Source organism: Prorops nasuta, unplaced genomic scaffold (genome assembly GCF_024137725.1).
Source record: "Prorops nasuta isolate Cenicafe-Biocafe unplaced genomic scaffold, Cenicafe_Pnas_1.2 PNAS00003, whole genome shotgun sequence".
NCBI lineage: Eukaryota > Metazoa > Arthropoda > Insecta > Hymenoptera > Bethylidae > Prorops > Prorops nasuta.
In genome coordinates, this window is record NW_027116800.1 from 11,585,333 (window position 1) to 11,612,342 (window position 27,010).

The window sequence follows — 27,010 nt, forward strand, 5'->3', positions numbered from 1 at the left end:
AACCAGCGGGTCCACGAGTGTCGGTGAGGTCCAGGCAAGAGACAGTTAGGAGAGGAGGGAGCGTGACATTGCACTGTGAAGCTGAAGGGGATACGCCTCTTGATCTTAGCTGGCGTGCTCGTGGCAGCAGAATCGATCCTAATTACGACGTCAGGTATATATATCCAAATGAATAATACACCAATTATCAACTCTAATCCCTCACTTATTTCAACGACCACACTCAAGACCTCAATTCCCCTATACAAACAGAAATATCCTCATCTATATACTATACTACGTCTAATATTCCGCATTTCATGAAGAACTTGGCCCCAATTGCCTTGTTTATTTTTAATTTAATTAATGAAATATTTATCCAATTGGATTGATATCTACAAATATGTAGCCAGGGAAATTCAACAATCGCACGTAGAACGACTTCGTGTATCAAATTGAAGTTAATTAAATTTATAAAATTGTTCCGAACAAAACAATCAAATGTATAATTACTCCCTTGATTGATCAGACCTAACTAATTAAATTTGCAGATACTCCTTGCAAAATTCAGCAACTCCACGAGGTATGATGTCCGAATTGAGGATATCCCAAGCCGACCACGTGGATCACGGAGAGTACTTTTGCAATGCCGGAAACGCCTACGGTCACGATAAGGCGAGCGTCAATTTGTTGGTGCAGGAACCACCAAATTTTCCACGAAACGTTCACGTAGCTGAACAAGGAAGCCGATCGATTCTGATCGCCTGGAATTCACCAATGTCGGAATCCGATTCATCCCACTCGAACCCACCCGTTACCAGCTACATCATCCAGTACAAGGAAGCTCAAGGTAAACCAACCTTTAACCGCCCTCGTTCTTCCAATAATTTCGTTATCTTGCATTCGAGTTCATTCACCTCTTTTTCTTCCCAATATTCCACACTTAACCATGTAATTTTTATATAGACATTCCTTATATCTCCATTTCGATCGTACCATTGAAATCTCTCAATTAGTATAATTAATAAACTTTGCAACCCTTCCTATACATTCGTGAATAGTCTCGTTTAAACAAAACTGCATTTACATATATTTCGCTTGTATTTTTGGCTTATTAGTAATGTTTTATCGAATTTCCTTTACTGATGCGTATACTCTATCACGTACAAACAGATTAATTTCATCGGGACTAAATATGGGGTTACTTGGATTTTTTATTTTTAATACCTATGTATGTTTATGAATAATTCTACGAGGTTTTAAGCATTGTTATTAACTTTTGTGCTGGAAAGACGTTTGGCATGAGCACAATATGCAGAAGCTGGTAACAGGAGACACCACGGTCGCACTGGTATCACCCCTAAAACCCGCCACACCTTACCATTTTCGAGTACTTGCGGAAAATCATCTTGGAACTTCAGCACCAAGCGACATTCTTCATGTCAGTATCAAACATTACACTTTTCTAGAGGAACTTTTCATTGTCCCTTTATCGTACATCTAAAATGACGACCATATTCGGGCGTGCATGTGCACTATTGTACGTGTAACATTAAGCAAACATTAGGAAGTTATTTAGAAGAGCAAGTAGTAGAAGTCGTTTATGATCAGACAACGTTGAAATTGGATTTTCTAACGGAGCCTTATAATATATGTTTCATAATTAACGATGAAACAGGCACAAACGGATGGAGAAATTCCTGGTGGAGCTCCGAAACACGTGAGCGTGGAACCCTTGGATCCACAGCAGTTGAAGGTTACCTGGCAACCTCCCGATAGGTCCTTGTGGAACGGAGAACTTCTGGGCTACACAATCAGCTACACCAATTTAGGGTAATGCTGATTTGAAATTACCCGGCGAGACTGTAAAAATTTAAATAAACTTTTAGATTATTGACGCAAGAACCAGTCAATTGATATATTAATAATAAAATAGAGAGAATATAAAAAGCATTTAAAAATTCTTGCAGAAAATTAATGCAGTCAATTTTCTAGAATTGAGTATACATGGAGTGATTTATCTCCCGTTCCAGAGAACACAGCCAATCCGTCAACGTGACGCGTGTAGGAATTTCAGGAAATAGCGAAAGATCCTGCGAATATAGGCTGACGGGTTTGCAAAAGTATACGCAGTATAATATAATCGTGAAAGCATTCAACGCCAAGGGCGACGGACCAGGCTCGGATCCCATCGTTGCTCAAACATTTGAAGACGGTGTGTAGAATATTATAAATATGTCAGATTTTATTCGTGCCGTAGTTACCGGACATTTGAATTCTAAACATTCAATTACCATTTTTTGTTTATATCCGCGGTACAAATAGTTGTGGCAAAAACTCACTGACATAAATAAGAGGATAAATAAGTTTAATGAATTCATTTGATTATTCAATACAGTTCCGAGCGCACCGCCACAGAATGTAATTTGCACGGCTTTAACCGGGCAAAACATTCAGGTTACCTGGAAACCGCCACCTTCGGACAAAGTTCACGGGGTCATTCAAGGGTACAAACTGCTATACGAGAGCAGCAGCGATACAGCCTCGATAGTAGAGACGTCGAGAGAAACGAAAATCACCCATGCACTGAGTACTGTTCTTCATGGTCTCAGCCCCTATACCAATTACACTGTTCAGGTTTTCGCCTATACAAGAGCAGGCGACGGAGTCAGCAGCAGTCCCGTCACTTGCACTACCGAAGAAACTAGTAAGTTTTCTCTTTGAGAATTCTGCAACAAAAGTTCAACTGTTACACACTTTGCTCGAATAGTTATAGACGAGAGCATAAAAGCAATGAATCAACTTTGATTAAGCCACGTTTAGTAGATATTAATCGAGTCTTTGCCAAAAGTTATAATTCAATTTAAATAAAAAGATAATAAATATAGTCTCGTACATTAGTTTGACACCTTAAATTGCTAGAATTTCATTGGACTCGGTTGAGAAAAGAGCAGGATCAGAATAAGAAAGTTTCTTTCTTTTAGCGAGCTTCTACCTTATCTAACTTAGTTTTTCGCCAGAATGGTCTGCCATCCCTCATGTGCTCCTTCCCGATCGATCCAGACAAATACTCCACTAGCTTTAATCAAGCTACTTTAATCAGCTCGTCTTTATTTTATCTCCATAGTCCTTTTCACTGCGCTATCGCATTAAAAGCGCACCTGTAAAAATTTATAAAAATTCAGCGCGCAGAACGCGAAAAATTCTTTCGACTCGATCCTATACGTAGTTATATATCTCTCTCTCTCTCTCTACCATGATCCGAACGTTCATCGACGTGCAAGCGCTGAACAAGGCGAATTATATAATAAAAACTTTTAAACTTTCTCAAATTCACTTTTAACTGATTTTCTAATAAAGAGACGACGAAGCGTGTAATTTAACGAGGGGACATAGAGAAGTCTTTGATTATTATGATATGGATGAATAATACGTGATTCTGTTCCTGGTGGTAGTACCAGATGCACCGGAACGCGTGAAGGCTGTAGCTGGCGGTGAAGACATGGTGGTGATATCTTGGCTGCCTCCGAGACAGCCGAACGGCATTATAACCAAATACATCGTTTATATTCGAGTGTTGGAGCAAGGCCAGGAAGTAAAGATCACTAAGAGCTTCTTGACTGCACAGAATCTCCATCACGAAGCGGCGGGCTTAAAGCTGCGCGAATCGTACGAAGCTTGGGTTACTGCATCGACCAAAGTGGGCCAGGGACCCAGCACTCCTGTAATCAAGCTTCAGCCAAGTTCAACTGGTAAGAAGATTCCACTAATTACTTTTTCTGTTCCACCGAAACTTCAATTTTAACGTATCCCCTTTCCCGCAAAGCTGCTTCATTACAAGGTCAAACTTGTCTTTCATCTTGTTTAATTATTCCCCTCATCTAGACGTGCATATCTTTCCTCCTTCGCGTATTTCCTTCGCTGTTATTATTTTAAATCCATTCAACGAACCTTTATGCTAATAAAAAAATTAATAAAATTAACAAACGTAACAACATTTATGTTTTATCAAGAGACTTTATTTATACTTACGTTTATTTATCTGGTTGATGAAGAAGCTTGGAGAAGCAGCTAGTTTATTTATTTTAGGTATAGGATTTCTTGCACTTGCATGAAAAGCAGCTTTTCATTTCAGAGGATCAGAGATTGATTAGAAGTCAGAATCACCTAGAAGGGCGACTAAATTGACTTAGTTTAATTAGTTCCAGCTGCGATCGTGTCATTTGGGACACCAATCGTGGTCCCCTGGAAAGTAGATGTAAATATGGACTGTCTTATCGTCGGCGTCCCATTACCAACTCTCGAATGGCGTCACGGTGACCTGAAATTAAATCAAAAGTAAGCAGACACTTAGAAAAAAAACTGCACGAAATACTCTTCCACGAAATATGCAATATTTGCAAATAAGTATACTGTACCACGTTTTTTGTTTCGCTTAGTTCCGACATTGGCCCGCACAACACGTTACTCTTGAAAAGCGTCCAAAGGAGTCACGAAGGGAACTACTCCTGCCACGTGAAAAATTCATTCGGCCACGACGAAATCACCTACACCTTACAGGTGCAAGGTAGAAAATTCAATAAGTCCCGCTAATGCTATAACTGATGGTAGTTTAGGGTTCGTTGAGACAGGAATTGCGGTAGTTTTGATAAATTTGCGAGGCTATCTTTGGTTTTACGCAGTAAGTATAGTTGATTGTTGAGGGAAATGAAACTTGGAGCGCGTCTTGCCGGGACCACGGGTTTCGTACTAATTCGTAGCGAGACAGACATCAGTTCTAATTAGCAAACTTGACGTACAGTTCCGCCAACACCACCGACTCTGCTAGCAACCGGAACAACTAACGATGCAGTTCAGCTACAATGGAAGCAGGGTGATAATGGGGGCGCTCCTATCAAGGGATTCCTCTTGGCATATAGAAGAGAGTTCGCTGAATGGGAAGAAGTTTTTCTAGACCGTAGGGACAACACGCACCTCTTGGAAGGGCTTCAGTGCGGTACCAAGTACCAATTCACATTGGCAGCTTTTAATCGAATCGGAAGTGGAAGTGCTAGTAAAGTGGAAACTGCTAGAACCAATGGATCCAAGCCCATCCCACCTCCCAAACAGCATCTCATCAAAGCCAATTTAACCTTCGCCCTTCTAGACCTTACCACCTGGCAAGATGGAGGTTGTCCCCTTCTCTACTTTGTCGTCGAGTATCGCAGGATCCCCGGTGATTGGCTCCTTGGTAAATATCTCGATTCTAACCTAAAAGTAGGATGAAAGATGGTAAATTAATAACTCTACCTTGCAGCGTCGAACAACGTACCGCCTCACACCAAGTTTCCCATAGTAAATTTGGAAAGTGACGCTAGCTACGAAGTTCGAGTTACGGCCTACAACAATGCCGGCTCGAGTCAGCGAGTTTATCTGTTCAATACGTTGTCGACTAGCGGAAATACTCGCCTGCACGGGGAGCATCCGCAGGAAGTCGAGAATACTCCCCTCTATCTGGATGCTCACGTACTAACTCCCAGTGTTATATCATTGCTCGCTATTGTTCTGGCAGTGGCTGGCGTGTGTTTCTGCCTAAAATCACGTAAATACCAATTTTTTCCACACCTCGATCTACCACAAAAGAGACATTCCAGTTTCCACATAGTCTCTTCCTCATCTCTAAATTTGAAGCGAGACTCGTTTTGAGACCCGACACCTGCCATCTTAACTTTTCAGATCCTGACAGACGGAGAGAGCCAGAAGATTCCAATTCGCAAAACCAGGCGGCGCTGGACAACAAGCACAATATGGAGCAAAGGGAACAGTATTACGCGACGGTGAGAAAATCAGGTCAGGAATCACCCCGTCGAGATTCGAGTCTACAAGATCGAATTCACGATTATTCCGAGGACGATATTTATCCCTATGCAACTTTTCATCTGCCCGAGCAAGAAAATCTTTCGGCCAATCCCATGAGACAGTCTTACATCTACGAACGTAACGAGACTATGCTGCAAAGTGCGCAGGTGCACGTGCAAGCTAACGCCCGAGATCAATCGCGTCCGCTTACCACTCATCTTTTTCCACTCGCCGTAAGTTTTTTTTGTGCCTTGTACAGTGTGAAGTGAAATATATATCGTTGTTTTTGAAATGCAGTGCGACGTGGAGCAGTACACGAAGCTGAGAGGTAGGTCGCGGAGGAAATTGAAGTCCTTCAAGTCGGAGTCCGAGGAGTACGACACGCTGGGCTCCGATAGTGACACGGAAATGGGCACCAGCAGCCGTACTGAATCATCCAATCAATTGGAAGACTGTGGTCCTGGATCGATAATTGCTCAATCCCCGGGGAGGAATTGCGGAAACCAGAGGGAGCAGCGCTTAGCGCTAGTACCCAGGCCGGTTCATCATAGTAAGTTAGTATTCGAAATTCACCATTGCATTGCACCGCAACCACTGACCACCAACGAACAATACTAATACCCAGTCTGTTTTGCATATTTCCGCCCACTTCGCAGATGTGCTGTACCACACGCACGAATCAAGTACATCAACCGAGCCGTCACCCATTTCTGAGAGAAAGACGTTTCCCAGGATTGATAGGCAAAAGTAAATCTTAAGACTAAATTTCTTATATATATTTACAAAATAGCTTTTCTCGTAATTCAACGTGTTAATCGAAATATATTGAATTTCAGGGTACACGGTACAATGCCAAATAGCATAATGGACTCTTGCTCTTCTGGTATATTGCAGTCGATCCTGAAAATCGGCCAGTCCAGCTCTGCGATGCGTCCGTTCTCGAGAAATGGCTCGCCAAGCTTATCATCGATGAAACATGGTTCCTGCGATAAGCTAGGGAATGAGCAAACTCTGGTAATATCCGCATTTAGATCGAGCTCGCGAAAATCCCTCGATCCTCAATATCTTCTGAAAGAGCTAAACGTTCGGGATAGCGAATTTCCGACTCTTAAGTTGAAACCACCGACCGGATTCATGGATGCTCACGAGAGCAGTGAGACTGAACGTGACCTCCACCCAAAATTGAAGCTCCATAGACAAACAGCTGACCGTACCCACTCTTACACGTTATCGCGCTGTATAAATGATGTAACTAGAGTCTAATTATATGTGTCAACTTTGCCCATAAAAAATTTCGCTCAATGTTTACGTCATTAAGAAAAAAATAAGTGCGAAATAAGGAATTTCTCGGTGTTTTAAGAATCGACCTCTATCGATCAATCACTGCCAATTTACCGCTGCCATTGAGTTTTCTGTAAAGAAAACCATTCTAGTCTCTGAGAGAGAGAGAGAGAGAGAGAAAGAGAGACGAATTACAAATGTATCTACGTGGTTTATGTTAAATTTTATCGTAGTCTCCTCGATCTATGGTGCAGGCTAGACAAATTCATATCTAGCCGAATAAAATTGGTAAAAGGTATTTATTATTAATATTGAAATGGCGATTTGCCCTTGGGCAAGGAAAAAGACTGAGGTTCAAGCCGTACCTCTTATAACTTGCTGTCACACTGTTAAAATGATGTCACTAGTTAATTGTGTTTATTATGCTGTCAAACGATATAAAAAAGAGAAAAAATCAAAAATTGCAAGCTGTGCAAGATTTATAATTATAATGTTACTTGGAGTTTACCGGTAACTGCTGTCGACCATCAGTTTGCAATAAAGAAATATTTTTCTATAAATAAAAGTAGCAACGATTCTTTTATCAATACCTTATTATTCCTTGCAATTTTGAAACTTAACAATTAAATTTGCATGTGTTCGCAAGAATAATCTATAAGTACACAAGATGGAAAAACGCCGCCTATGTATTAGTGTAGTAGCTAGCGAGATTTCAGTCGATATACATAGAATTGTCCATCAACCAAACATAACGATAAAGAAATGAGAATGTAAATTCGTAAAAATACGTATATATCGTATGTAAGTTACACGAAAAGCACGGTGAAAAAAGAAAAAATAACGGTAGTAGGGGTAATAGCTGTTCGTAGTAAGTTTTTCACTATGCTTTTGTGTAAATATACAATATTATATTCTCCGTTTACTGTTGTTGGTTAAAGCGCGTGAGAGCTCTTTATACCTATAAATACGATCGTATCGACGCCAATTATGGCATTCGAGTCATTCGACGGTATACTGCCGTATACTACGTTAATCGACCGTTGTTAGTTTTCCCACACATAATCACGTGCTTCCGGAAAAAAACAAATATCGGTAAAGTAGAGGAGAAAGTGCGTTAGATAGATAGAGCGCCAAGTCCAAGCTCTAGCGATCAGCGAAGACATTACTTATTATTAAAGAATAATAACTGTGAGAGATTTGACCCGGTATGGCTACCAAAAAAAGGAAGTAAAAAAAGACTGAAAGATAGAAGGATAGGAAACAGACTGCGCAACCAAAGTGGTATACGCAGATGGGTTATTTATCACTCTAAAGGAAAAGAATCCCGAGATCCTATAATACGATAGTGCTAAGAGCACCGAATAAACGAAAGGGATAAATAGAACACGTCCTTAGTCTCGAGTGTATCGAGAGTACGGTCCTAACTCCGAATGATCGAGAGCTGTGTAGAAAAGGATAAATAGGAACTGGTCCTAGGCCTAGAGCTTCGAATGAACGAGAGTATCGAGAGTATCGAAGGATTACGCATTCAAAAATGGAATGACGTAGGTTCGAATAGGAATAAGACTGCACATCTAAAATGGAGTGATGCAGATGGGTTACTTAATAATCTAAGGAGCAGGGTCCAAATTAAAGGTGAAGACAATGCTGACTGCTGGTGTACTCCAAAAAGGAAAGAGGGAACAAACAGGGTCCCTAGGTTTGATAAAGTCGAGTTTCGAGAGCGAAAGGAATGGCACGATTCGCGAGCTTAAATGCGTTTTGGTCCCATATTCTGTAATTTTAACGAAAAATTTCGGTGTCGGTACGGACCGAAAATGGTATATATAGGTATATATTTATTATTGCACGTACCGATATTTATCATTAACTTCTGCTTAACGATACCGAAATTTGTCGGTAAGAGTTACAGAATTGCCCTACTAGCCCTACTGAACCAAAATCTGACTAACGAAAAACACTGAAAACACTCGCGAGGCGGCCATCTGACGGCGCCGCGCCGAAATAGGGAGTGCGGAAGTAAGACAGAGGCCGGAACGAGGCGGCCCGAGAATTCCGGCCGGACCGCTCACGAGTCACACCGACACACCTCCGATTCCAAATAATAACAAAAAAATTTAATAAAAATAACATGGATTCTTTACCAGGTAATGGCTTAAAAGGAGTACAAAAAGAGGAGCTTATGGAACAAGTAAAGCAACAAATTGCTGTTGCAAACGCCCAAGAACTTCTCTCGGTAATAATGAGATTTGATCACATCATTTTCAGAATGTTTGAATGAATGTTATTTAACTAACACTCTCTTTTTAGAAAATTACAGAAAAGTGTTTCAAGAAATGTGTAACTAAGCCAGGTACTTCGTTAGATAATTCGGAACAAGTAGGTCTTTTAACATAACCTCTAAATCTTTTAACCTCTTTGTAACCTATATAGCTCATAAACATAGTTATTAACCTTTAAGCTGTCGGTAAAGCCACTATTGTAGCTTTGCAGTAATGTCGATAATGTATTAACTACGTATGTTATTTTTATTCACAAATCCTTGAAAAAAAAAAACATTACTTTCATGAAAAAATGCCGGCAGTCTAAAAGTTAATCCTTTTGAACTTGATTAAGTAGCAATCTCAACTGTTATATCAAATTCTCTTATATTTATTTATCACGAATTAATTTTTACTTTATTTCATTTTACAGAAATGTGTTGCTATGTGCATGGACAGATATATGGATGCTTTTAATCTTGTATCAAGAGCATATAGCAGTAGACTACAAAAAGAGCGAAGCCGAATGTAAATAGATTCAAATGAATAAATTGTTTTTTGTTGTAAACTTTTTTCTTACTTATTTAATGCAGTGAAATCCTTTGTGGATTATCAGCATACAAAGAAAAAAATACAAATAAGAATACAAAAATACATAAAAATTTAATACAACGTAGCTTAAGGTAGTTAGCATACACAATTTGAAATTGAAGTTGATATTTTTATGGAGGCATAACAAAGCACATTATGATAATGATGTAAACAAAAGTTAAGGTGTCATAAACTATACATATGTTTTTTCAAGAAGTTATAAATTAAAGGCAGACATAGAAAGGGCTTGTATAAAATTTGTTCCATCATATAGAAAAGTCTCTCAAACGGGCCTCTATCGAAGAAAAGGTCATAATGTTTTACCCTTTATAAAGCGTTGGAGTTTTGGTATTGTAATGGCAGCTATTTATATTCATGTACAGGAATCTAACATCCAATACTTTAAAAATCTAGCAAACATTTGTATATAAAACTTTCAAATATTAAATATTATAAGATTTATTATTGAAAAATATTTTTATGATTCCACCATTTATTTTAAAATTTTATGCAATAATTTATGAAGCTCCAATTTATTTGATTATCAGTTTCACTTTAAATTACAAAGATTATTTCTTTCTTAAAGCTATGTGTTAAAAACAACAAATTTCCAAATGGTTAATTAAAAATAGGCTATTATAGCAAAAGAGAGAAAATATTTTATGAAATAAATAACATATACACGAATATCGTTACATCATAGTTAAAAATAATAAATAAGTAACATAGTTATTTTTTTTTAAAGCCACAATTTCATTGATTTTATCTGCATTTTTTATAATTATTCATACACACTAAAAGGCACAATATAGCTACCAATATTTCAACGTGGTTACAGTACAATTATCTCCTGTAATATGAAAACATGATTCTTTGCATAATTTGAGTTCAAATATGGACTGTACAGTATAATAATTATTAACATTATTTTGAAATTAATAATTCTATAACATGTTGCATCAAACATTATTCCCCTAAATATATATGCCTTCAGAATTTAAATAAATTTGGTAATATATAAATTAAATATTAAAATATTTACTCAATCTCAAAATTAATATATAATTAAACAAGAAGTAAAAATATAGTGATTGTTAGAAAGCAGTTAAATACAAAATCTAGACCCAGCCAGTAATTTAAAAATCTTATAATTATTAATAAAAAAAAAAAACAATAATGACAGCAAAGCACTTATGCTCACACAGTACGTCAAGGTTACATAAGTATAATTGCTAGTATTTGTAAAAAAATCTGAGAAAGTTAGAAACACTGTATTGAATTATTTGTAAAACATTTTAAGAATTATATTCCTCTTTGCCATGGTGGAAAACACTTACTTTTTAAAAAATATGATTGCTATTGTGAATTAAGCTTACCTTAATAACAATATGGAATGTACCTATCTCTTAAAATCTAAAAAGTGCAGGAATGTTCAATGCAGTCCTGTTCTTTTTTACTGATACAACTCTTCTTTTCTTTTCGATAATAAAATGCAACCACGTTGAATGGTCAGGAACACACCTATTGTAAAATATTTAGGACGATTTCTGATTCAAACAAATTGATTTTCACATAGAAATATATAAGAATAAATTATTGCTATAAATATGTTTAATTTTTAATTCATGTAGCATACGGAATGATTATGTACTTTATATGTGAACATGTAGTTTATACATGACAAGTTTACAGATTATAGTAGTATATTTTTTATACTACCTCAAACCGTTATCTCTACAAAACTTATATAAAAATGCAAGAGTTTCTTTTTTCTTAATGAAATCTGTTTGTTTGAATCAAAGATAATTTTTTAGAAATGGTAGTTTATAGTGTATAAGGCTTCACCTGTCAATGAAACTTCTTCTACAAAGAGCAAGCTACATATTTCTTATAAAATAATTTTGATTTGTCAAGCATCCAGTTATTTCATCATTGTACTTTATTATTGCATCTTACTTCAGGACGTAAAAATCTAGATAAATTATTTTTTATAGAGTTGGATTGCCTAAAATAAAAAATCTATTCTTCATGTCTTTCATTTTTATTAATTATTTCTTTCTTCAAAAGCAAAAAATATAAAAGCACCTAAATTTACTTGAACTGCACAAATCTCGTAGAAAACTTTATCTCAAAAAGCTAGCACCATTATTATCAAAAAATTTTTTCATAGATTGTTTTAGGCAATCCACTAGCAGACGGATTATTCAATGATATCATTCTATAAGGATATCATGTTAGTAACTTTAGGTCAATGGAGAAATGCTCTATCAATCAACTCGATACACAAATCATTTTCAATACCATGAAAAAATAATGATGAATTTTGTTAAATGGTAGTTACCAGCATGCAAGCAGTAACAAATTTGTTCCAATACTAAATTATTTCAACAGCAGTTTTCTAGTTTTCTCTTAAGAACAATAATACTACGCATACATACAGTGCAATGTAGAAGGTAAATTGTTTCGATAAAAATAAAGTATGACTGCTTAAACCATTTAGTAAGAAATTTCACTTCATTCAATTTTGAAATGCAATTTAAAATTAAAGAAAAAATGAATGAAATGAAATTAAGTTCTTTAACTTACATTTCAATCTGTAGAAAAATATTTTATTCTGTATGTAAAGTTTTATGAAAAAGTATGTATAAGTAGTATACAAAACTTTACCTCCTACATTAATTCTTGCAATGCAACTTATAAGTATTGAGCCAGGGTTGGCAGTGTCTTATTTGAAACCTTAATAAATCCTCATGGGCTTCCAAATCCAAATAAAAAACGCAAAACATTTGTGATACCTTGCTATTAGGATTGCAATCTCCACAAATAGGAAAAGATTAAAATAATCATTTATCGTTTGCTTTGGATTAGCAGTTTTCAGCTATACTTCTTCAATACAATCTGTATTGACATCAGATGTAAAATTAGATATATTCTTATCTATATTAAGATCCTCATTCTGCAAAGTAATGTTTAGCTTTAGTAATTAAAAAACAAACATTATTAGACCAAATTCAAATATTCATACACAAGAAGTACTAGTAAGTATTTCTTCCAACCCTTCAATTTCTTCACTTATTTCTTCGCTATGGGCACTTAGTGTTTTATCATCTTTTTTCATTTGTAGTTTTGTAGGATTTTCTGATGTGTCAAGATCTTTAAAAGGGCTTTGTTCATTTGCACTTCCAGAAGCTGATGATACAAAGTCTTCATCATAATTATCTACACCATCAGATGCTGTAAAAAGAAAAATTTTAATTTAAAAAATAATCCTTCAACATAAATAAGAATTCTAGAGAAATTGTAAAAAGAATTTACATAGTCCGATGTTTATTAATTCTTTTAAGTCATTAATATTAGCCTTTTTACCATTCAGAGGTGGTAAGTCACCAAAAATAGAATTATGATTATGTTCTAGTGTTGATGCATTATTTAGGCAAGATTCAGCATTATGCATTGTGCTAATATTTCCTCTTCTTCCATCAATAATAATTTCTTCAAAGTATACTGTTTTTCCAAAGTTATTTCCTGTACTAACTGGCTTCTTATTTTGTACATTATTTGATATTTGTAAATCTAAGCTATTTTTATTATTTTGTTTTGTTATATCTGGACTTTGATTTGTTTGCAATTCAGAAGATATAGATACATCAAATTTAATTAGTGGTTCAGTTTTATTTAATGAAGCAGTTTGATTGAGCACTTCTGTTTCAGTCTCTTTTTGTAAATGATTTGTAATAGTTATAGTTTTGTTAAGATTTTCAGAGTTTTTCTCAAAATGTAAGTTATTGTTCCCTTTATTATCAGCATTATCTTCTTTAGTTTCATGATTTTCATTTATGTTTTCCCTGAGAGAATTTCCATGTGATTCATTATCCGATGCAGTAATTTGTGTCAACTCTACTTTCTTCTTTTCGGTTATTGTCACATTTATGGGAATTTGAGGACTTTGCTCAGAAGGGCTTTCTAGTTTTTCAGACAAATCATTATCATTTGAAAATGATATAGATTCATTTTGCATTATATTTGAAACAGAAACATCATATGTTGTATTGGCAAAATTATTTGAGGCTTCACCAATTTTTTCATGCTTACTATGATTAGCATTGTGCTAAAACAAGAGAGATATTAATAAATGTATAAATCATAATGTTCAGGTATTCAAAAATTATAAAACATACAGTTTCTATATTACTAAAGGCACCATTTATACTATTCTTCAAGATTTCACCAAGCAAAGGCTCATTAGAATTAATTCCTAGCGCCTCTGACAACTTGTTTCTTCCAACATAATTATACTCTTTTCCAAAGTATGTTTCTGGATCAAAAACTGATATAGTATACTCAAGACCAAAGTATTCTAGGAACTCCCTCACCAAGGAAAACAATAATTTTCCTTTTGCATTAGACAGGTACTGTTTTACAGTTTTATTTAGTAGAGGTTCAGGGTTCTAAATGAAAAGCATAATAATTTAGTTAAGGTTATGTGCACTTCTGTACAAATTATGTCTCATCCCAACAAATTGATTACATAAATTTTTATTTAAAAAATGCTGCCATAGAGATAGTTATGTATCACGAATTTTGTTTAGTAACATCGTTTTTCTTGAAGGCAACACTAAATAATAATTTACTTTATTTTGTTGTAACATATAAATTTAACGTACCATTACAGACTCTTGTTCTTCGAGGGCTAAAAAAACGCTTGCCCTAAGTTCCGCCTATAAAAAGTATAATTAATGCAAAAGAAATAACGATATGCAATGGAAAAATAAAGAATGAAAGAATGATAGTAAGATAAATATACTGGCATAACCTCCGAAGATAACGAATCTTAAAATAAGTAAAATTTTCGTACCCTGACTTTCGCGAGAACACCATTATTCTCAAGGGCTTGCACCACTAAATCACGCAATTCTGTATCCTCTTCCATGGATATATTGCCGTCTATCATGATTATAAATAAAAATTACTCTGCAAACACTCAGCAGATGTAAATATTTACGCTTTCCATCGCGCGTGTCTTCTTTTCGCAAATTCGCGGAATCACACGCAGGTATACACACTATACATACTACTACTACAGTCTACCTACAGATACATACAGGTTGCGTTCCGAATGTTCCGACACTTCCGACGCACTTCCGACTGGTTCCAACTTCCAACAGTTCCAACTGGTTCCAACTAGTTCGGAATTCGGATCCTTTTTTGAGTACGGAATACTACGGAATAGTATGTATGTATGTATGTGGATTTTGATGTCGCAGGGAGTTTATATGCATGTATGTACATACTTACATATATATGTATATGTATAGGGAGTATTCGCTATGTGCACACCTACACATTGGTAGTCAGGTAAGAATGTGTAGTGATGCATATGTGTAGTATTTATGTATAATCAGGAGAATAAATGTCTTTCGTAGAATTTTCTGGTTACAACCGTTTTATTCACACTTCCTTTCCCAATTATAAAAGTCGGACTTAATATCCAAAGAGTTAGGTGCATGGACCAGTTGTCCAGTTAGTAACACCTGTACAAAGAGAAAGAGTGTGGGCGGGATTGACATTTATAAGGGGTTGAACATCATTACAAGGCCGTAATATACATATATACATTGTGTTAGTGCATGTGCACCGGCTAAGTACAGTTCGTTCAATTTGAGTATACATTATGACTAGTGTTGTTGCCAACTTAAAGTTCGTTAACGTGGTATCACTTAAACTATGTGTCAATCGCCATCTTGTTACGCCATGTTGCTCGTCATCGCTGCTACAAGTACCCCCCCCTGAATGACACATTACTAATGTGTCAAATTAATTGTTTATGTGCGGGAGTTTTAATTGCACCTTTTTATACGTCCGTTTCGGTGGATCCATTGTAGACTGCCATTGGTGCACGGGTTGCTGTGTTTGTTCTTGGTGCTCAGTGTCTTCGTGATTGAGTGTAGTTTCCTGCTGTTCATCGTCTTTGCTGAGGTATGCCGGCTTCAACCTGTCGACGGAGATGTTCTTTTTGGCTCCCTCAACCAGAACGGTGTAGACTCTGTCGGATGGCCTGTCAATCACCTGGAAGGGTCCGTCATACGGAGGCTCCAAAGGTTTTCGGACGTGGTCATTCCTGATAAAGACGTGAGTACAAGTTAAAATGTCTTTGAGTATGAAAGGTTTTGCCTTATTGTGATGGGCTGTAGGTGTTGGACGTAAGGAGTGCATCATCTCTCTGTGCCTATCCACAAACATCTGTTGGTCAGCTGGTTGGTCGGTTGAGATGAAGAAGTCTCCAGGGATCCTCAATGTTGTCCCGTACAGCATCTCAGCAGGAGTTGATTGGAGATCCTCCTTGAATGCAGTCCTCAGACCCAGAAGAACAACTGGAAGGATTTCAAACCAGGGCTTCGGTGAACACATGAGTGCAGCCTTCAATGTCCGGTGCCAACGCTCCACAAGTCCATTCGATTGAGGATGGTAAGTAGTAGTATGGATTCTTTTTGCTCCAACAGCTCGTGTTAATGATTGGAACAAGGATGATTCAAACTGCATCCCTTGATCCGTTGTGATAGTGAGTGGAGTGCCGAATCGAGATATCCAGTGAGTGAAGAACGCCTGGGTTATGGTCTCAGCTGTCATGTCCTTCAGAGGAATGGCTTCTGGCCATCTAGAAAATCTGTCTATGATAGTCAGGCAGTATTGGTACTCACGTATTTTAGGAAGAATGATTATGTCTAAATGGACATGGTTGAAACGGCTATCAGGCACATCTATGTGGCATGGAAATAATTTATTGTGTCTTATTGTTTTAGCCCTTTGGCAGCTGACGCATTCTCTAGACCATTTTGCTGCATCACCTCCAATGCCAGGCCACACAAACCTGTCACGCAGCAACTTAGAGGTAGCACGGATGCTTGGATGTGCTGGACAATGAACCACTTCAAATGCTGTCTTCCTGAGGGTCACTGGTAAGTACGGCTTAACCCTACTTTGAGCCACATTGCAGTATATTCTGATTTCAGGTTCCACCATGACTTCCTGGAGATTAAGTGAGGTTGGGTTAGCCAAAAGGTGTTGGAGCTCTGGATCATCCGTTTGAGCTCTCTGGATGTCAAGTGCAGTTAGTGAAGTGGGCATGTGAATAGTGCTTATCCGTGAAAGTGCATCAGCTGCCTGATTGTGATCTCCCTTGACATAGGTTATGTCAGTAGATAGTGTGGAGATAAACTCCAGCTGTCTCAGTTGTCGATCCGAGATTTTGTGGTGTTTCTGCTTAAAAGCATGGACAAGTGGCTTGTGATCAGTGAGAATCATAAAGTGCCTACCTTCCAAGAGGTGTTGGAAGTGCTTTGTGGCTGCAAAGATGGCAAGAAGCTCTCTGTCGTAGGTTGAGTATCGTCGTTCCGTATCGCTCAGTGCTCTGGAGAAGAAACCAAGTGGGTGCCAAGTGTTGTCTTCCTTTTGTTCTAGTGAAGATCCAATGGCTGTAGTGGAGGCATCACATGTGAGGCGTAGTTCAGCCTTGGCAGCAGGGAACTTTAAGAGTGTGTGATGTGCTAATGTTCTTTTGCAGTCCTCAAAGGAATCTTCAGCTTTCTTGGTCCAGTTGACTGGAGTCCTGTCCCTTTTTTTAGAGGACTTCAGGAACTGGTTCAGGGGTGCTTGGAGTTTAGCGACATGAGGAAGTGACTTCCGATAGTAGTTCAGCATACCAAGAAAACGTCTCAGCTCTAGAACATTTTGTGGTTTGGGGAAGGTCAGTATTCTTTCAACTCTGTCGGCTGATGGTGTGTAGCCTTGCCTGCTGATATTGAACCCAAGGTAACCTATCTCAAGCTGTCCAAGACTGCACTTTGATAGGTTAACTGATAGACCATTCTTTTTTAGGATTTCCAAAACTGTGGCTAGATGTTCCCGGTGCTGCTCTTCATCTTCAGACATTATCAGAATGTCATCCACATAGGCAAAGACGAAGTCCAATCCACGAAATAGGTGGTTTATGAAGCGCTGGAAGGTCTGTGTTGCATTCTTCAACCCGAATGGCATGACCACATATTCATAAAGGCCCCAAGGAGTGTTAATGGCAGTTTTTTGGATGTCTTCCTGGGCCATGGGTATCTGATGGTACGCCTTCTCCAAATCTAAGGTGGAGAAAATGGTTTTTCCATGAAGCATGGCGAATAGATCCTGAATCAAAGGAGGTGAGTATCTATCAGGCACTGTGATTGAGTTCAGTCTCCTATAGTCTCCGCACATTCTAAAGCTCCCATCTTTTTTAGGAACTAGATGGATGGGGCTTGCCCAAGGACTACGTGAGGGTCTCAGCACCTCAGCATCTAGGAGTTTATTGATTTCCTGCCTTGCTGCTGCTGCCTTTTCACCAAAGATTTTGCGGAACCTTTCATGGATTGGTGGACCTGTGGTTGAGATGTGGTGTGCAAAACTAGTGTCGATGAGACCAGGTCTCAAGAACGGTTTTGTGATCTCCACATATTTTGAGAGAAGATCATGATATGGCATGGAGTTGTTCACTGTGGAGATGTTTTTGAGGTCAGTTTTCAACACTTCACCTCTGGTTGTAACTCCTGTGATAGAATCTATCAATATTCTGTTTTTTAGGTCCACAAGTAAGCCGAAGTGCATCAAAAAGTCTGCTCCGAGGATAGCAATGGGAATGTCGGCGACAACAAAGGTCCACCTTAAACACCTTCTCAATCCCAAGTCCAGGTCCATGTCCTGACTTCCATAGGTGGCTATAGGCGTTGAATTGGCAGCAAAAAGCATAAGATTTTGCTGTCGAAGTCCTCGTTTTGACTGGCCGACGGGGATGATAGAAATCACCGATCCCGAGTCAACCAAGTACTTTTTGTTTGTCTTTTTATCATTTAAATGTAGACGAGTTTCAAGGTCTACCTTGTTGATAATGCTGCCATCGTTTGATTTCAGAGATGACAGCAGAATTAGTTTTCCGGCTGCGATTTGAAGGTGTCGAAGAGAATGCAGTGTTCCTCACACTTCTTGGCCTGCTTTCCGAAGCGCTCGTGATAATAACAGAGCTTTCGGCGTGCAGGTGTCTTCGACCTTGACCGTGGTCGTTGCCGGAACTTTTTGGAGTCATTGGTTTGTTGGGAGAGCTTCAACTCCTTGATTTCTTGCATGCAATTCAAAATTAGAGCTTGCATTTCATCTAATCTTTGCTCCAATCTCCTTTCATTGCAGGAATTGCTGCTGCTCGTCGCTGCTACCGCATAGGAAGAGCTGAATACGTCGAGAAGACGGTCCGCTAATTCGGCCACACCATCAAGACCAAAATGGTTCGAGGTCAAGAGCTGTGGTCTCACGTGCGCTGGTAATCGCTCTAGCCAGAGCTGATGGAGGATATCGGCCCCGATATCTCCCTTTGCCAGATCGCGCATTTCGCGTAGAAGCTGAGAAGGCTTTTTATCCCCCAAGGTCAGGTTTCGAAGTAGTTTGTCCACCTGCTTGGACCTTGATTCGATCATTCTGTTGAGGATGGCCTGTTTTAAATGCACGTATTTTCCCTTTTCAGGAGGATTCCGAAGCACATCCGTAAGGAGTCTTAGAGTCGATGCGTCTAGGGCTCGGAGTACTGCTAGGTACTTGGTGTCGTCGGATGTGACCCTAGCCGCTGAGAATTCGGCCTCGATGACGACGAACCATACATCGGGTGCCTCGCACATGAAGGCGGGTAATTGCTGTTTCCATACAGCATTGATTTCGCTAATTCCCGACGGCCGCGACATGATTCCTGAGGTAGTATCATCTGCCATTGTTCCGGGCGCCGATTCAAGCGGAATTATATTCCGCCGCAATGTGCTTCCATTATCTAGGTCCAGTAATGAAGTTTCTTGTGATTCCACAGGTGGAGGAGTCCGATCAACCGGCATTATATGGTGTCACGCGGTCTTCGAGCGCAAGTCCCTTCCGGATGAAAAGAGGATGGTCGGCGGCTTCCTCTTCTGGCACGTGTTAGCGAAGAAAGAAAACGTAATCCGGGTGGATCACGTCGGGGTCACCAATTTTGTAGTATTTATGTATAATCAGGAGAATAAATGTCTTTCGTAGAATTTTCTGGTTACAACCGTTTTATTCACACTTCCTTTCCCAATTATAAAAGTCGGACTTAATATCCAAAGAGTTAGGTGCATGGACCAGTTGTCCAGTTAGTAACACCTGTACAAAGAGAAAGAGTGTGGGCGGGATTGACATTTATAAGGGGTTGAACATCATTACAAGGCCGTAATATACATATATACATTGTGTTAGTGCATGTGCACCGGCTAAGTACAGTTCGTTCAATTTGAGTATACATTATGACTAGTGTTGTTGCCAACTTAAAGTTCGTTAACGTGGTATCACTTAAACTATGTGTCAATCGCCATCTTGTTACGCCATGTTGCTCGTCATCGCTGCTACATATGCATAATATCAGCGCTAACTGTCGGTAAATTTTGTCATTTTTGCCGGACTTTTTTTGTTTATGTATATTGCTACACATTCTTACCTGACTGCCAACGTGTAGGTGTGCACATAGCGAATAGGGACGTCAGGGTTGAGTGGTTGACGATCGATCTGTATAGATCGATATAGTCGATAAAAGGAATTGTCATCGATAGTTCATCACAAAATATGACCCGCAGGCCGACCCGGCCTCGATCTAAAAGGTCGATTAAGTCGATGTAGTGGTTGCGTAATATATACGACCAATTACGACTTACGACTAGAGGGAGGGAGCTATAAATTTTATAATTTAAATTTGTTACCGAAAAATTTTGTAACGACAAAAATTTATTGTTATGCCCGCCACCCTCTCGGCCATGCCATTAATGGTCAGTGGTAAACTGTTAAAACAGCTATATTACGTAAATCATTATTATAAAAAAAAATGCATTATGCTTATGCATATTTATATACTGTTACGACTACCACTCTCATTATTACGAACTAATAATCTAATACTATTAAACTGATTAGTCTACGAAGCAATCTGATAAGCTACCGCTTACTGCGCTACGGCACTTACGACGGCACTTACGTCAGTTACATCACTGTTTTACATCTTTCCCACTTCCCAGTCTGATCGTTCGGATGTTTCATCTCCTCTCTTTGATAATATTGTTTAAGCTGTAGAATATTTCAGAACGTCTGCCTGCCTTCCCTGATTTCAGTGCTTTTCCTAATTATTTTTTTTTTCGGAAGATGTTAGCTATAAATTGAAAAAAGTATATAAACTATTCCTTCTCGACGTATGTACAAATGTAAGCTTTCATAAAGATAAACTTAGATATATTATCATTGATTCGTTTTTTAATTATATCAGTTGGCTAAAATTGCTAGCAATTGCTGAAATGCTGAAGAATGCTGTCACCACCAGTTTGGATGACAAATGCTAATTAATTAATTTGTTTTGGATACGAATAGCGATTGGTAAATGTTAATGTTGAATAATCTAACCTATATATATTTAACTCAAAAGCTATTTTTTTTATTTTAGTTATTAAATTGGTGTGTGTGTGTGTGTGATTTCTCTTTTGGGTAATTATTATTTTTTTATATAGACATACATATACTTTACATATAGTATATGCTAACCTATTTACCACTATGGAAACATTGGAAAACAAATCTCAGCAATCAGCGGATGATTTTGCAACTCTGGGTACTTTAAATCCTGATGTGCAGTCAAGTGTTACATCTGAAAGCAATTTGGAAAATCTTGGATTTACTTTGGTCGATGGGAAGCCAAGATTTAAATTGGATGCACCTGTCAGCAATCATTTCTGTCAACCTATTATTCCACCAACACACAGTATGAGCAATGAAGATAAATCATTGTCCTTTGTAGTATTAAGTAAAAATTTCCAAGATTCGATCTATAATGCTGCTACAGCTTCTTATGTTGACATTAAACAAAAAAGTATATCAGCTGTAAGTATATTGTTATTTTTGTATTACTAACTATTGTATTTCCCTTTTGTTTAATATTAAATTATATTTATTAGGATTACAATTCTATTGTACCATCATTAAGTATAACTGAAATTCAGCAAAAGTTGACAGAATTGTTGCAAGAGAATGCTGAGCTAAAACAAACTTTGAAAAGAAATAATCTCTCTTTAAAGAAGCAGTTCAATACACTTGCATCTTGGTGCGATGAAATAACTAAAGAAAGGCAGAATCACAAAACAAAATTTGCTGAAACTATGGAATTAATCAATCATCTAAAAATGGAAAATACTGAACTTAAAACAAAGCTGTCATTTGTGAATAAAGAGGGTAATTCAAAATTGGACTGTCAAAGCTTAAATCCTAGCTTGCAATGTGAAAAAGTAGATGAAATAAATGAAAGAAGCATAACTGAAAGACTTGACTCTACTAGTAAGATTTCCAGCATCTTAGAAAGAATTAATCTCTTGTCAGATGATGAATGGAGTTTACTACAGCAATCACTTCAAAATCATCAAAAATTGAAAGATATAAAGCAACAAATTTCTCATGATCAAAATTATATAGTTGAAGCACAAAAACAATTGTCAGATTATAATGAACCAATCAATGAGTTGGAAATGAAATTAGTAGACATTACAACACAAAATGCTACAATGCCTAAAAATGTTTGGGAAATAGAAAAAGATATGCAAGTTATTTCGTCAGATAAGGAAAATTTGTTAAAAGCACAAGACCAGGTTCAAAAAATGCTGTCACATTATCATACATACTTTCATGGACTGGAAATGAAATTGGCACAACATAGCAAGGTACATGCATCTAAAGAATCAGAGGAATTGGAGCAACTAAAAAAATTATTGGAAGAGTTAAAACAAAAGCTGGAGGAAGAGAGAAAATTAGTAGAAAATCAAAGAAGTAATTTGGAGGTGGAGCAAAAAAAACTGAGTAAAGAGAAACAGCTATTAGAGCAAGACAGGATTAACCTAAATGAAGAAAAAACCTCCCTTGATCAACAAAGTTTGTTATACGAAAGTCAAGAAAAGAGTATACTATTGGAGAAAAGAACACTGGAATCTAAATATGAACAGCTTTTGGCAGAAAAGAACTCTTTGCAAGAAAAATTGCAGAATAAAGTAACTATTATAATGTATCAACAAAAAACGATCGAAGAGCAGGTAAGTATGATAAAAACCTTCTTTAATTGGTCAATCTGAATAATAATATAAATTGAAGACCACATTTCTTTCAGGCTGATACCATTGATTTGTTCAGAAATCAAGCATTAGCATACAAAGAAGACTTTACTGCAGAGAAGACAGTAAAAGATTCGTTGATTGAAGAAAAAAGTAAGCTAGATGATATCCTAGCAAAGCAAATACATTTAAATGAGCAATTGCAGCAAGAAATAAACAGATTAAAAATTCATGCGTTATTTTAAATGAAATATAGATTTAATGATTAGTTATAGTTAAATTGGACATATTATAAATAAAAACCAAACTTAATGTGCATATGAGGAGAAGTTTATGTAAGCATTTTTTTTTGTATATTGAAAATTAGTAATGTACAGATCTGATATATCATGTAATTATTGGCTTAGACAGCTTTAGGAGAAATAGTTTCTAAGGCGCAATTACACTCTTTGTAGATAGACAAACTTTATTTTCTTGTTTAATAAAGCTAAGAATAATGTATGTAAAGAATACTTCGACTAATAACATTAATATAGTTTATTATTTCACTATCTCTAATATTTTGCTCGTTATTATATTTTAATAAAGAGAATCTTTATCAATATTCTCGAATTTCTCATTGGACCCAAACATGTCAAAGTAAAATGGTAGCTTGACAAATTGCGCTTCTTGGTTTACCAGGTCAGTTATCACCTTCTTCTGAGCGTCACTGTACGATTAGCGTGCTCTCCTTTGACGTCACTGGATCATATAAATGTCCAGTCAAGATTCTCGATGGTCCAGAGTACTTGTGATTTTTCAAAACACGAGACAGCAGGTTAAATAAATTGTAAGCTTCAAAACTATCAACAAAAAATGGTACAGCAAATTTTAATAAACATAATAAAAATCTTACTATTTCCCGTTGTTTGCAGCACATTTAATATAATTGCTCGTCAGATTAGTAATTCTTGACAATTGAAATTTTCAGGTATACAAATTTTACATTTTGCTGATTGCATTTGGGATATATGGCAATGCACTTCCTACAAACAGAGATCAGCTCAGGGAATTACTCATAGCTCCTCTAATTGATCAACGAGACTTGGAGCCACAAACCCTGAAGAACAAAAACATGGAAATTCCTGTATATGCTATTGTTGTGATGAATGCGGATACTGAAGATACTAAGGACGCCAATACGTATGATTCGAGGAAACCTGATACAAACAGGAAGATTGACAAACGCAGTGCTAAAGAATCCAATGACGATGACCTGGAAACTGCAGCTGGGAGTAATGTTCTTCGACCACTTTTCGTCTACAGGCAACAAATTGCTTACAAGCAGCGCATAAAGAATCGCAGAAATCGTTTATAAGTTAATTACCTCAAAACGTTTAAATAAGGTTCAAGTTCCTATATCCAGCATCTATCTGGATTTATTCCCTTGCCAAATGTTGAAATCATCACTAATTGAGCATACAGAAAGTGCTCGATGAATTAACGAAGAGATCAAGTTTAGACAAAAAAGAAGCATTCATCAAAGTTTTATGTCAATCTCATTTAAGTTTTTCATTATTATACTTTTAAGGTACAAATCAATTTTGATAATAAACAATGTCTTTGTAGAAAAATAATTTTCTTATTTTAACCACACACATTTAAGTAAGAAACTTTAAGTAATTCTAATATCTAGGAAGAGCTCAAAACTGAATACACTTGCTAAATACTACTAATATTTTCTATACCATTGCTAACTAAGCGCTAACACTCTACATCGATATTCATCCTAACGAGTCAAGACCAGAAAAACTCAACGTTTATAAAATAAATAAAGCATACTTAATTGATACATTTTTATAAGAAGATTCTTCGATATCTTGAAAAATCCACTTTAGCTTACGTCCTATTGTTTAAAACTATAAATAAATTTATTCACTTATCTACAGTTTGTTAAAATCACAGGTTTGGCTTTTAGCGAGCTACCGATAATTTGCTGATAACTGTATAAAATCCTAAGGTGAGGTTTTGGCTTACCAGTCTTGCGAAATATTCACAGTAAATCACACGAAAATCTAAGCAACGATTCCAACGAAAATTAGGGATGGATGCATCATTAAAGCTTTTAACTTTTTTCGTGGTATCGACTTATTATAACGTTTACGGATTTCCATTAGAATCCAATGAGATTTATGATAGTCTGTTACCCGATCAGCCAAAAACAGTCAATGAAACAATAGAGGTCGTTGTTCAGGATCCAATTATAAAAAATGCTGTGCAGCATGCTGTTGAAGATAATAAAACTCTCTCTGAGTTGGTGATAAAAAAGAAGACAGTCATCAGCCCTGTCGACGATCTTGATAAGGTACGATTAAAAGAAATTCATTCATGACCTTAACATTAACAAAACAAGGCTGTCTTTTCTTCGTAAAAATTATAGGTACTCTCCGAACAAACACAAATTATAAAGGTACCAGAAACTCACTTGGAGGACCTTCGAAAAAATTTAACGTATGAATCCGAAGTAGAGGTAGAAGAGTCACAATTAATTGTGACCTTGAATGAAGCTGAAGTCCCCGAAGAACACGGGGAAAAAGTAAGCCAAGTAAAATTAGTGACTATTAGATCAATATAATAATTTTAACATTTGCAGAAAAGGGAGAACGACGTTTTCCCAATGGACCCGACAGCTTCAAAGACATCAACCGATGAATCTTTACTAACCGAGACGATTACCCAGAAATTGTCCGATATAATTGGACTCGAACCGGCTTTATCCATCAAAGTACCCGTTGTGGCAGTTTTGGATCCATCCAAGGAAGCCGACGATCGAGCAAGAAACTCAATAATAGCGTTGCTTTCGCTTCCTATTTCCAGTACGACTAAAACTACTCAGAATCAGTTAAGTTACGATGAAGTGTCGGCAGTTCCCGAGGTAAATCTCCACTCAGACTGAAAGAAAAGTCCGGGTAAAGTAGAAAAAAAAGAGAAAAAAATACATTTTTAATTCTGGTATGAACAATTGCTGCGATGCAGTAAGACCATAAAAGTATTAAATTAGAAGGAAACAATATAAGCGTAAGTTGACTTGCAGGAAGATTTCGATTCATCGGACACTATTGGATATCTCAGTGCGGAAAACATGATTATATCTTCTCTGAGAGTTCCAACGACGGAGATCCACAGAGTGTCCATCAGAGGTGCTAAGGATTTGAATAATTTCCAAGACTTGGATGTGGCTGAAGATATGGTCTTCAGACCTCTGTTCAGATTTCGACAAGAGGCGGAAAGAAAATCCAATTATTACAGTGAATACAGCAGGCGTCAGTACAATCCTTATTATCGCAGAAGACCTCATTACTATAACGATGATTATGCTTAGTTCCCTTATTAACCATGTAAAGAATAAAACATATATTCTTGTAATCGATCGATCAACCTTCATAATTCGCTTTTATTATACATACATATATAAATTGAATCTAGTGAAAATTATCAAAACCTTATCCAATCCTGATCAATCATCATAAATTGGTAACACTCGAGTTGCAAAGACCACGTCAGTTTCGAGGAAAGAGACATGCCGAAGAAATAAAATTTCTATTGTACAAATATTTTTGTAATCGCTACATTTGATGTCTCCGGTCTCAGTGGAAGAAGTAATCTATGAGTAATACAACGCATAATTGTTTATATAGATTTATGAAGAACACGTTTGTAATAAGCAGGCATTTAGCACGATGACGATAATAGTGCCTCTGGGCAATATAATTAGTCACATATGTTTACACTATTCGGACAAAAATTTATCTAACCACCCTAGCCAATGCATGAGAAACGGTGACGATGAAATCCATTAAACGAGCTGACCCCCACTGTTCCATCATGGGAATTTCAAATATTTCCCTTTTCGTAAAAACTAACGGAACC

General features: G+C 37.1%; 7 protein-coding genes across 13 annotated transcripts in view; 5 read left to right on the top strand and 2 right to left on the bottom strand.

Annotated features, from left to right (window-relative positions):
* Nucleotides 1–7,630, top strand: part of LOC136785827 (cell adhesion molecule Dscam2-like) — a 65,564-nt gene extending 57,934 nt beyond the window's left edge. For 2 of the 3 annotated variants that reach the window (XM_066747113.1, XM_066747114.1), the window contains exons 14-28: nt 7–154; nt 531–829; nt 1,272–1,420; nt 1,658–1,812; nt 2,013–2,194; nt 2,378–2,686; nt 3,435–3,731; nt 4,182–4,317; nt 4,419–4,546; nt 4,781–5,209; nt 5,276–5,560; nt 5,695–6,050; nt 6,115–6,367; nt 6,474–6,564; nt 6,654–7,630. In XM_066747113.1, the coding sequence (XP_066603210.1) occupies nt 7–154; nt 531–829; nt 1,272–1,420; nt 1,658–1,812; nt 2,013–2,194; nt 2,378–2,686; nt 3,435–3,731; nt 4,182–4,317; nt 4,419–4,546; nt 4,781–5,209; nt 5,276–5,560; nt 5,695–6,050; nt 6,115–6,367; nt 6,474–6,564; nt 6,654–7,080 (3,644 nt within the window). In that variant the 3' untranslated portion in view covers nt 7,081–7,630. Of the gene's footprint in view, nt 1–6; nt 155–530; nt 830–1,271; nt 1,421–1,657; nt 1,813–2,012; nt 2,195–2,377; nt 2,687–3,434; nt 3,732–4,181; nt 4,318–4,418; nt 4,547–4,780; nt 5,210–5,275; nt 5,561–5,694; nt 6,051–6,114; nt 6,372–6,473; nt 6,565–6,653 lie in introns of all 3 variants that reach the window. The other variant, XM_066747115.1, reaches the window with a different exon arrangement.
* A 1,487-nt stretch (nt 7,631–9,117) lies between these two features.
* On the top strand, nt 9,118–9,927 carry LOC136785653 (mitochondrial import inner membrane translocase subunit Tim13-B). Its single transcript, XM_066746827.1, has 3 exons — nt 9,118–9,334; nt 9,409–9,477; nt 9,793–9,927. The coding sequence occupies exons 1-3, from the start codon at nt 9,230–9,232 to the stop codon at nt 9,889–9,891; spliced, it is 273 nt and encodes a 90-aa protein (XP_066602924.1). The 5' UTR covers nt 9,118–9,229; the 3' UTR covers nt 9,892–9,927.
* Nucleotides 9,928–10,075: 148 nt separating this feature from the next.
* LOC136785651 (homeobox protein 3-like) lies at nt 10,076–14,792 on the bottom strand. The gene is made up of 5 exons (XM_066746824.1): nt 14,615–14,792; nt 14,129–14,398; nt 13,266–14,058; nt 12,976–13,184; nt 10,076–12,906 (listed from the first exon to the last, which is right to left on the bottom strand). Exons 1-5 carry the CDS (start codon nt 14,615–14,617, stop codon nt 12,829–12,831), a joined length of 1,353 nt encoding a protein of 450 aa, XP_066602921.1. The 5' UTR covers nt 14,618–14,792; the 3' UTR covers nt 10,076–12,828.
* A 4,102-nt stretch (nt 14,793–18,894) lies between these two features.
* Nucleotides 18,895–20,769, bottom strand: LOC136785652 (uncharacterized). Of its 2 annotated transcripts, XM_066746826.1 has the most exons (3): nt 20,723–20,764; nt 20,464–20,616; nt 18,895–20,397 (listed from the first exon to the last, which is right to left on the bottom strand). In XM_066746826.1, exon 3 carries the CDS (start codon nt 19,844–19,846, stop codon nt 18,899–18,901), a length of 948 nt encoding a protein of 315 aa, XP_066602923.1. In that variant the 5' UTR covers nt 19,847–20,397; nt 20,464–20,616; nt 20,723–20,764; the 3' UTR covers nt 18,895–18,898. The 2 variants fall into 2 exon arrangements, with proteins under 2 accessions (XP_066602923.1, XP_066602922.1); XM_066746825.1 differs by having other exon boundaries at nt 18,895–20,371; nt 20,464–20,769.
* A 255-nt stretch (nt 20,770–21,024) lies between these two features.
* On the top strand, nt 21,025–23,705 carry LOC136785630 (optineurin-like). Of its 4 annotated transcripts, none has more exons than XM_066746787.1 (5): nt 21,025–21,386; nt 21,454–21,494; nt 21,591–21,887; nt 21,962–23,083; nt 23,158–23,705. In XM_066746787.1, exons 3-5 carry the CDS (start codon nt 21,771–21,773, stop codon nt 23,344–23,346), a joined length of 1,428 nt encoding a protein of 475 aa, XP_066602884.1. In that variant the 5' UTR covers nt 21,025–21,386; nt 21,454–21,494; nt 21,591–21,770; the 3' UTR covers nt 23,347–23,705. The 4 variants fall into 4 exon arrangements, with proteins under 4 accessions (XP_066602884.1, XP_066602882.1, XP_066602883.1 ...); XM_066746785.1 differs by lacking the exon at nt 21,454–21,494 and having other exon boundaries at nt 21,025–21,217; nt 21,280–21,386; nt 21,518–21,887; XM_066746786.1 differs by lacking the exon at nt 21,454–21,494 and having other exon boundaries at nt 21,025–21,205; nt 21,280–21,386; nt 21,518–21,887.
* Nucleotides 23,706–23,816: 111 nt separating this feature from the next.
* Nucleotides 23,817–24,914, top strand: LOC136785631 (uncharacterized). The gene is made up of 2 exons (XM_066746788.1): nt 23,817–23,959; nt 24,072–24,914. Exons 1-2 carry the CDS (start codon nt 23,957–23,959, stop codon nt 24,456–24,458), a joined length of 390 nt encoding a protein of 129 aa, XP_066602885.1. The 5' UTR covers nt 23,817–23,956; the 3' UTR covers nt 24,459–24,914.
* Nucleotides 24,915–25,137: 223 nt separating this feature from the next.
* On the top strand, nt 25,138–26,551 carry LOC136785793 (uncharacterized). The gene is made up of 4 exons (XM_066747068.1): nt 25,138–25,445; nt 25,521–25,676; nt 25,734–26,015; nt 26,175–26,551. The coding sequence occupies exons 1-4, from the start codon at nt 25,185–25,187 to the stop codon at nt 26,460–26,462; spliced, it is 987 nt and encodes a 328-aa protein (XP_066603165.1). The 5' UTR covers nt 25,138–25,184; the 3' UTR covers nt 26,463–26,551.
* Nucleotides 26,552–27,010: the final 459 nt, after the last annotated feature.

Bases quoted from the DNA above. Each gene is read 5' to 3' on its own strand.
- LOC136785653 (XM_066746827.1), top strand. From the start codon at position 9,230: ATGGATTCTTTACCAGGTAATGGCTTAAAAGGAGTACAAAAAGAGGAG. The intron at 9,335-9,408 runs GTAATAATGAGA...CTCTCTTTTTAG, and splicing joins ACGCCCAAGAACTTCTCTCG to AAAATTACAGAAAAGTGTTT. The intron at 9,478-9,792 runs GTAGGTCTTTTA...TTCATTTTACAG, and splicing joins CGTTAGATAATTCGGAACAA to AAATGTGTTGCTATGTGCAT.
- LOC136785651 (XM_066746824.1), bottom strand. The intron at 13,185-13,265 runs GTAAATTCTTTT...TTCTTTTTACAG, and splicing joins ATTAATAAACATCGGACTAT to CATCTGATGGTGTAGATAAT. The intron at 12,907-12,975 runs GTATGAATATTT...ATTACTTTGCAG, and splicing joins TACTTACTAGTACTTCTTGT to AATGAGGATCTTAATATAGA.
- LOC136785652 (XM_066746825.1), bottom strand. From the start codon at position 19,846: ATGCCGGTTGATCGGACTCCTCCACCTGTGGAATCACAAGAAACTTCA.
- LOC136785630 (XM_066746783.1), top strand. From the start codon at position 21,564: ATGGAAACATTGGAAAACAAATCTCAGCAATCAGCGGATGATTTTGCA. The intron at 21,888-21,961 runs GTAAGTATATTG...TATATTTATTAG, and splicing joins AACAAAAAAGTATATCAGCT to GATTACAATTCTATTGTACC. The intron at 23,084-23,157 runs GTAAGTATGATA...CATTTCTTTCAG, and splicing joins AAAAAACGATCGAAGAGCAG to GCTGATACCATTGATTTGTT.
- LOC136785793 (XM_066747068.1), top strand. From the start codon at position 25,185: ATGGATGCATCATTAAAGCTTTTAACTTTTTTCGTGGTATCGACTTAT. The intron at 25,446-25,520 runs GTACGATTAAAA...TAAAAATTATAG, and splicing joins CTGTCGACGATCTTGATAAG to GTACTCTCCGAACAAACACA. The intron at 26,016-26,174 runs GTAAATCTCCAC...GTTGACTTGCAG, and splicing joins AAGTGTCGGCAGTTCCCGAG to GAAGATTTCGATTCATCGGA.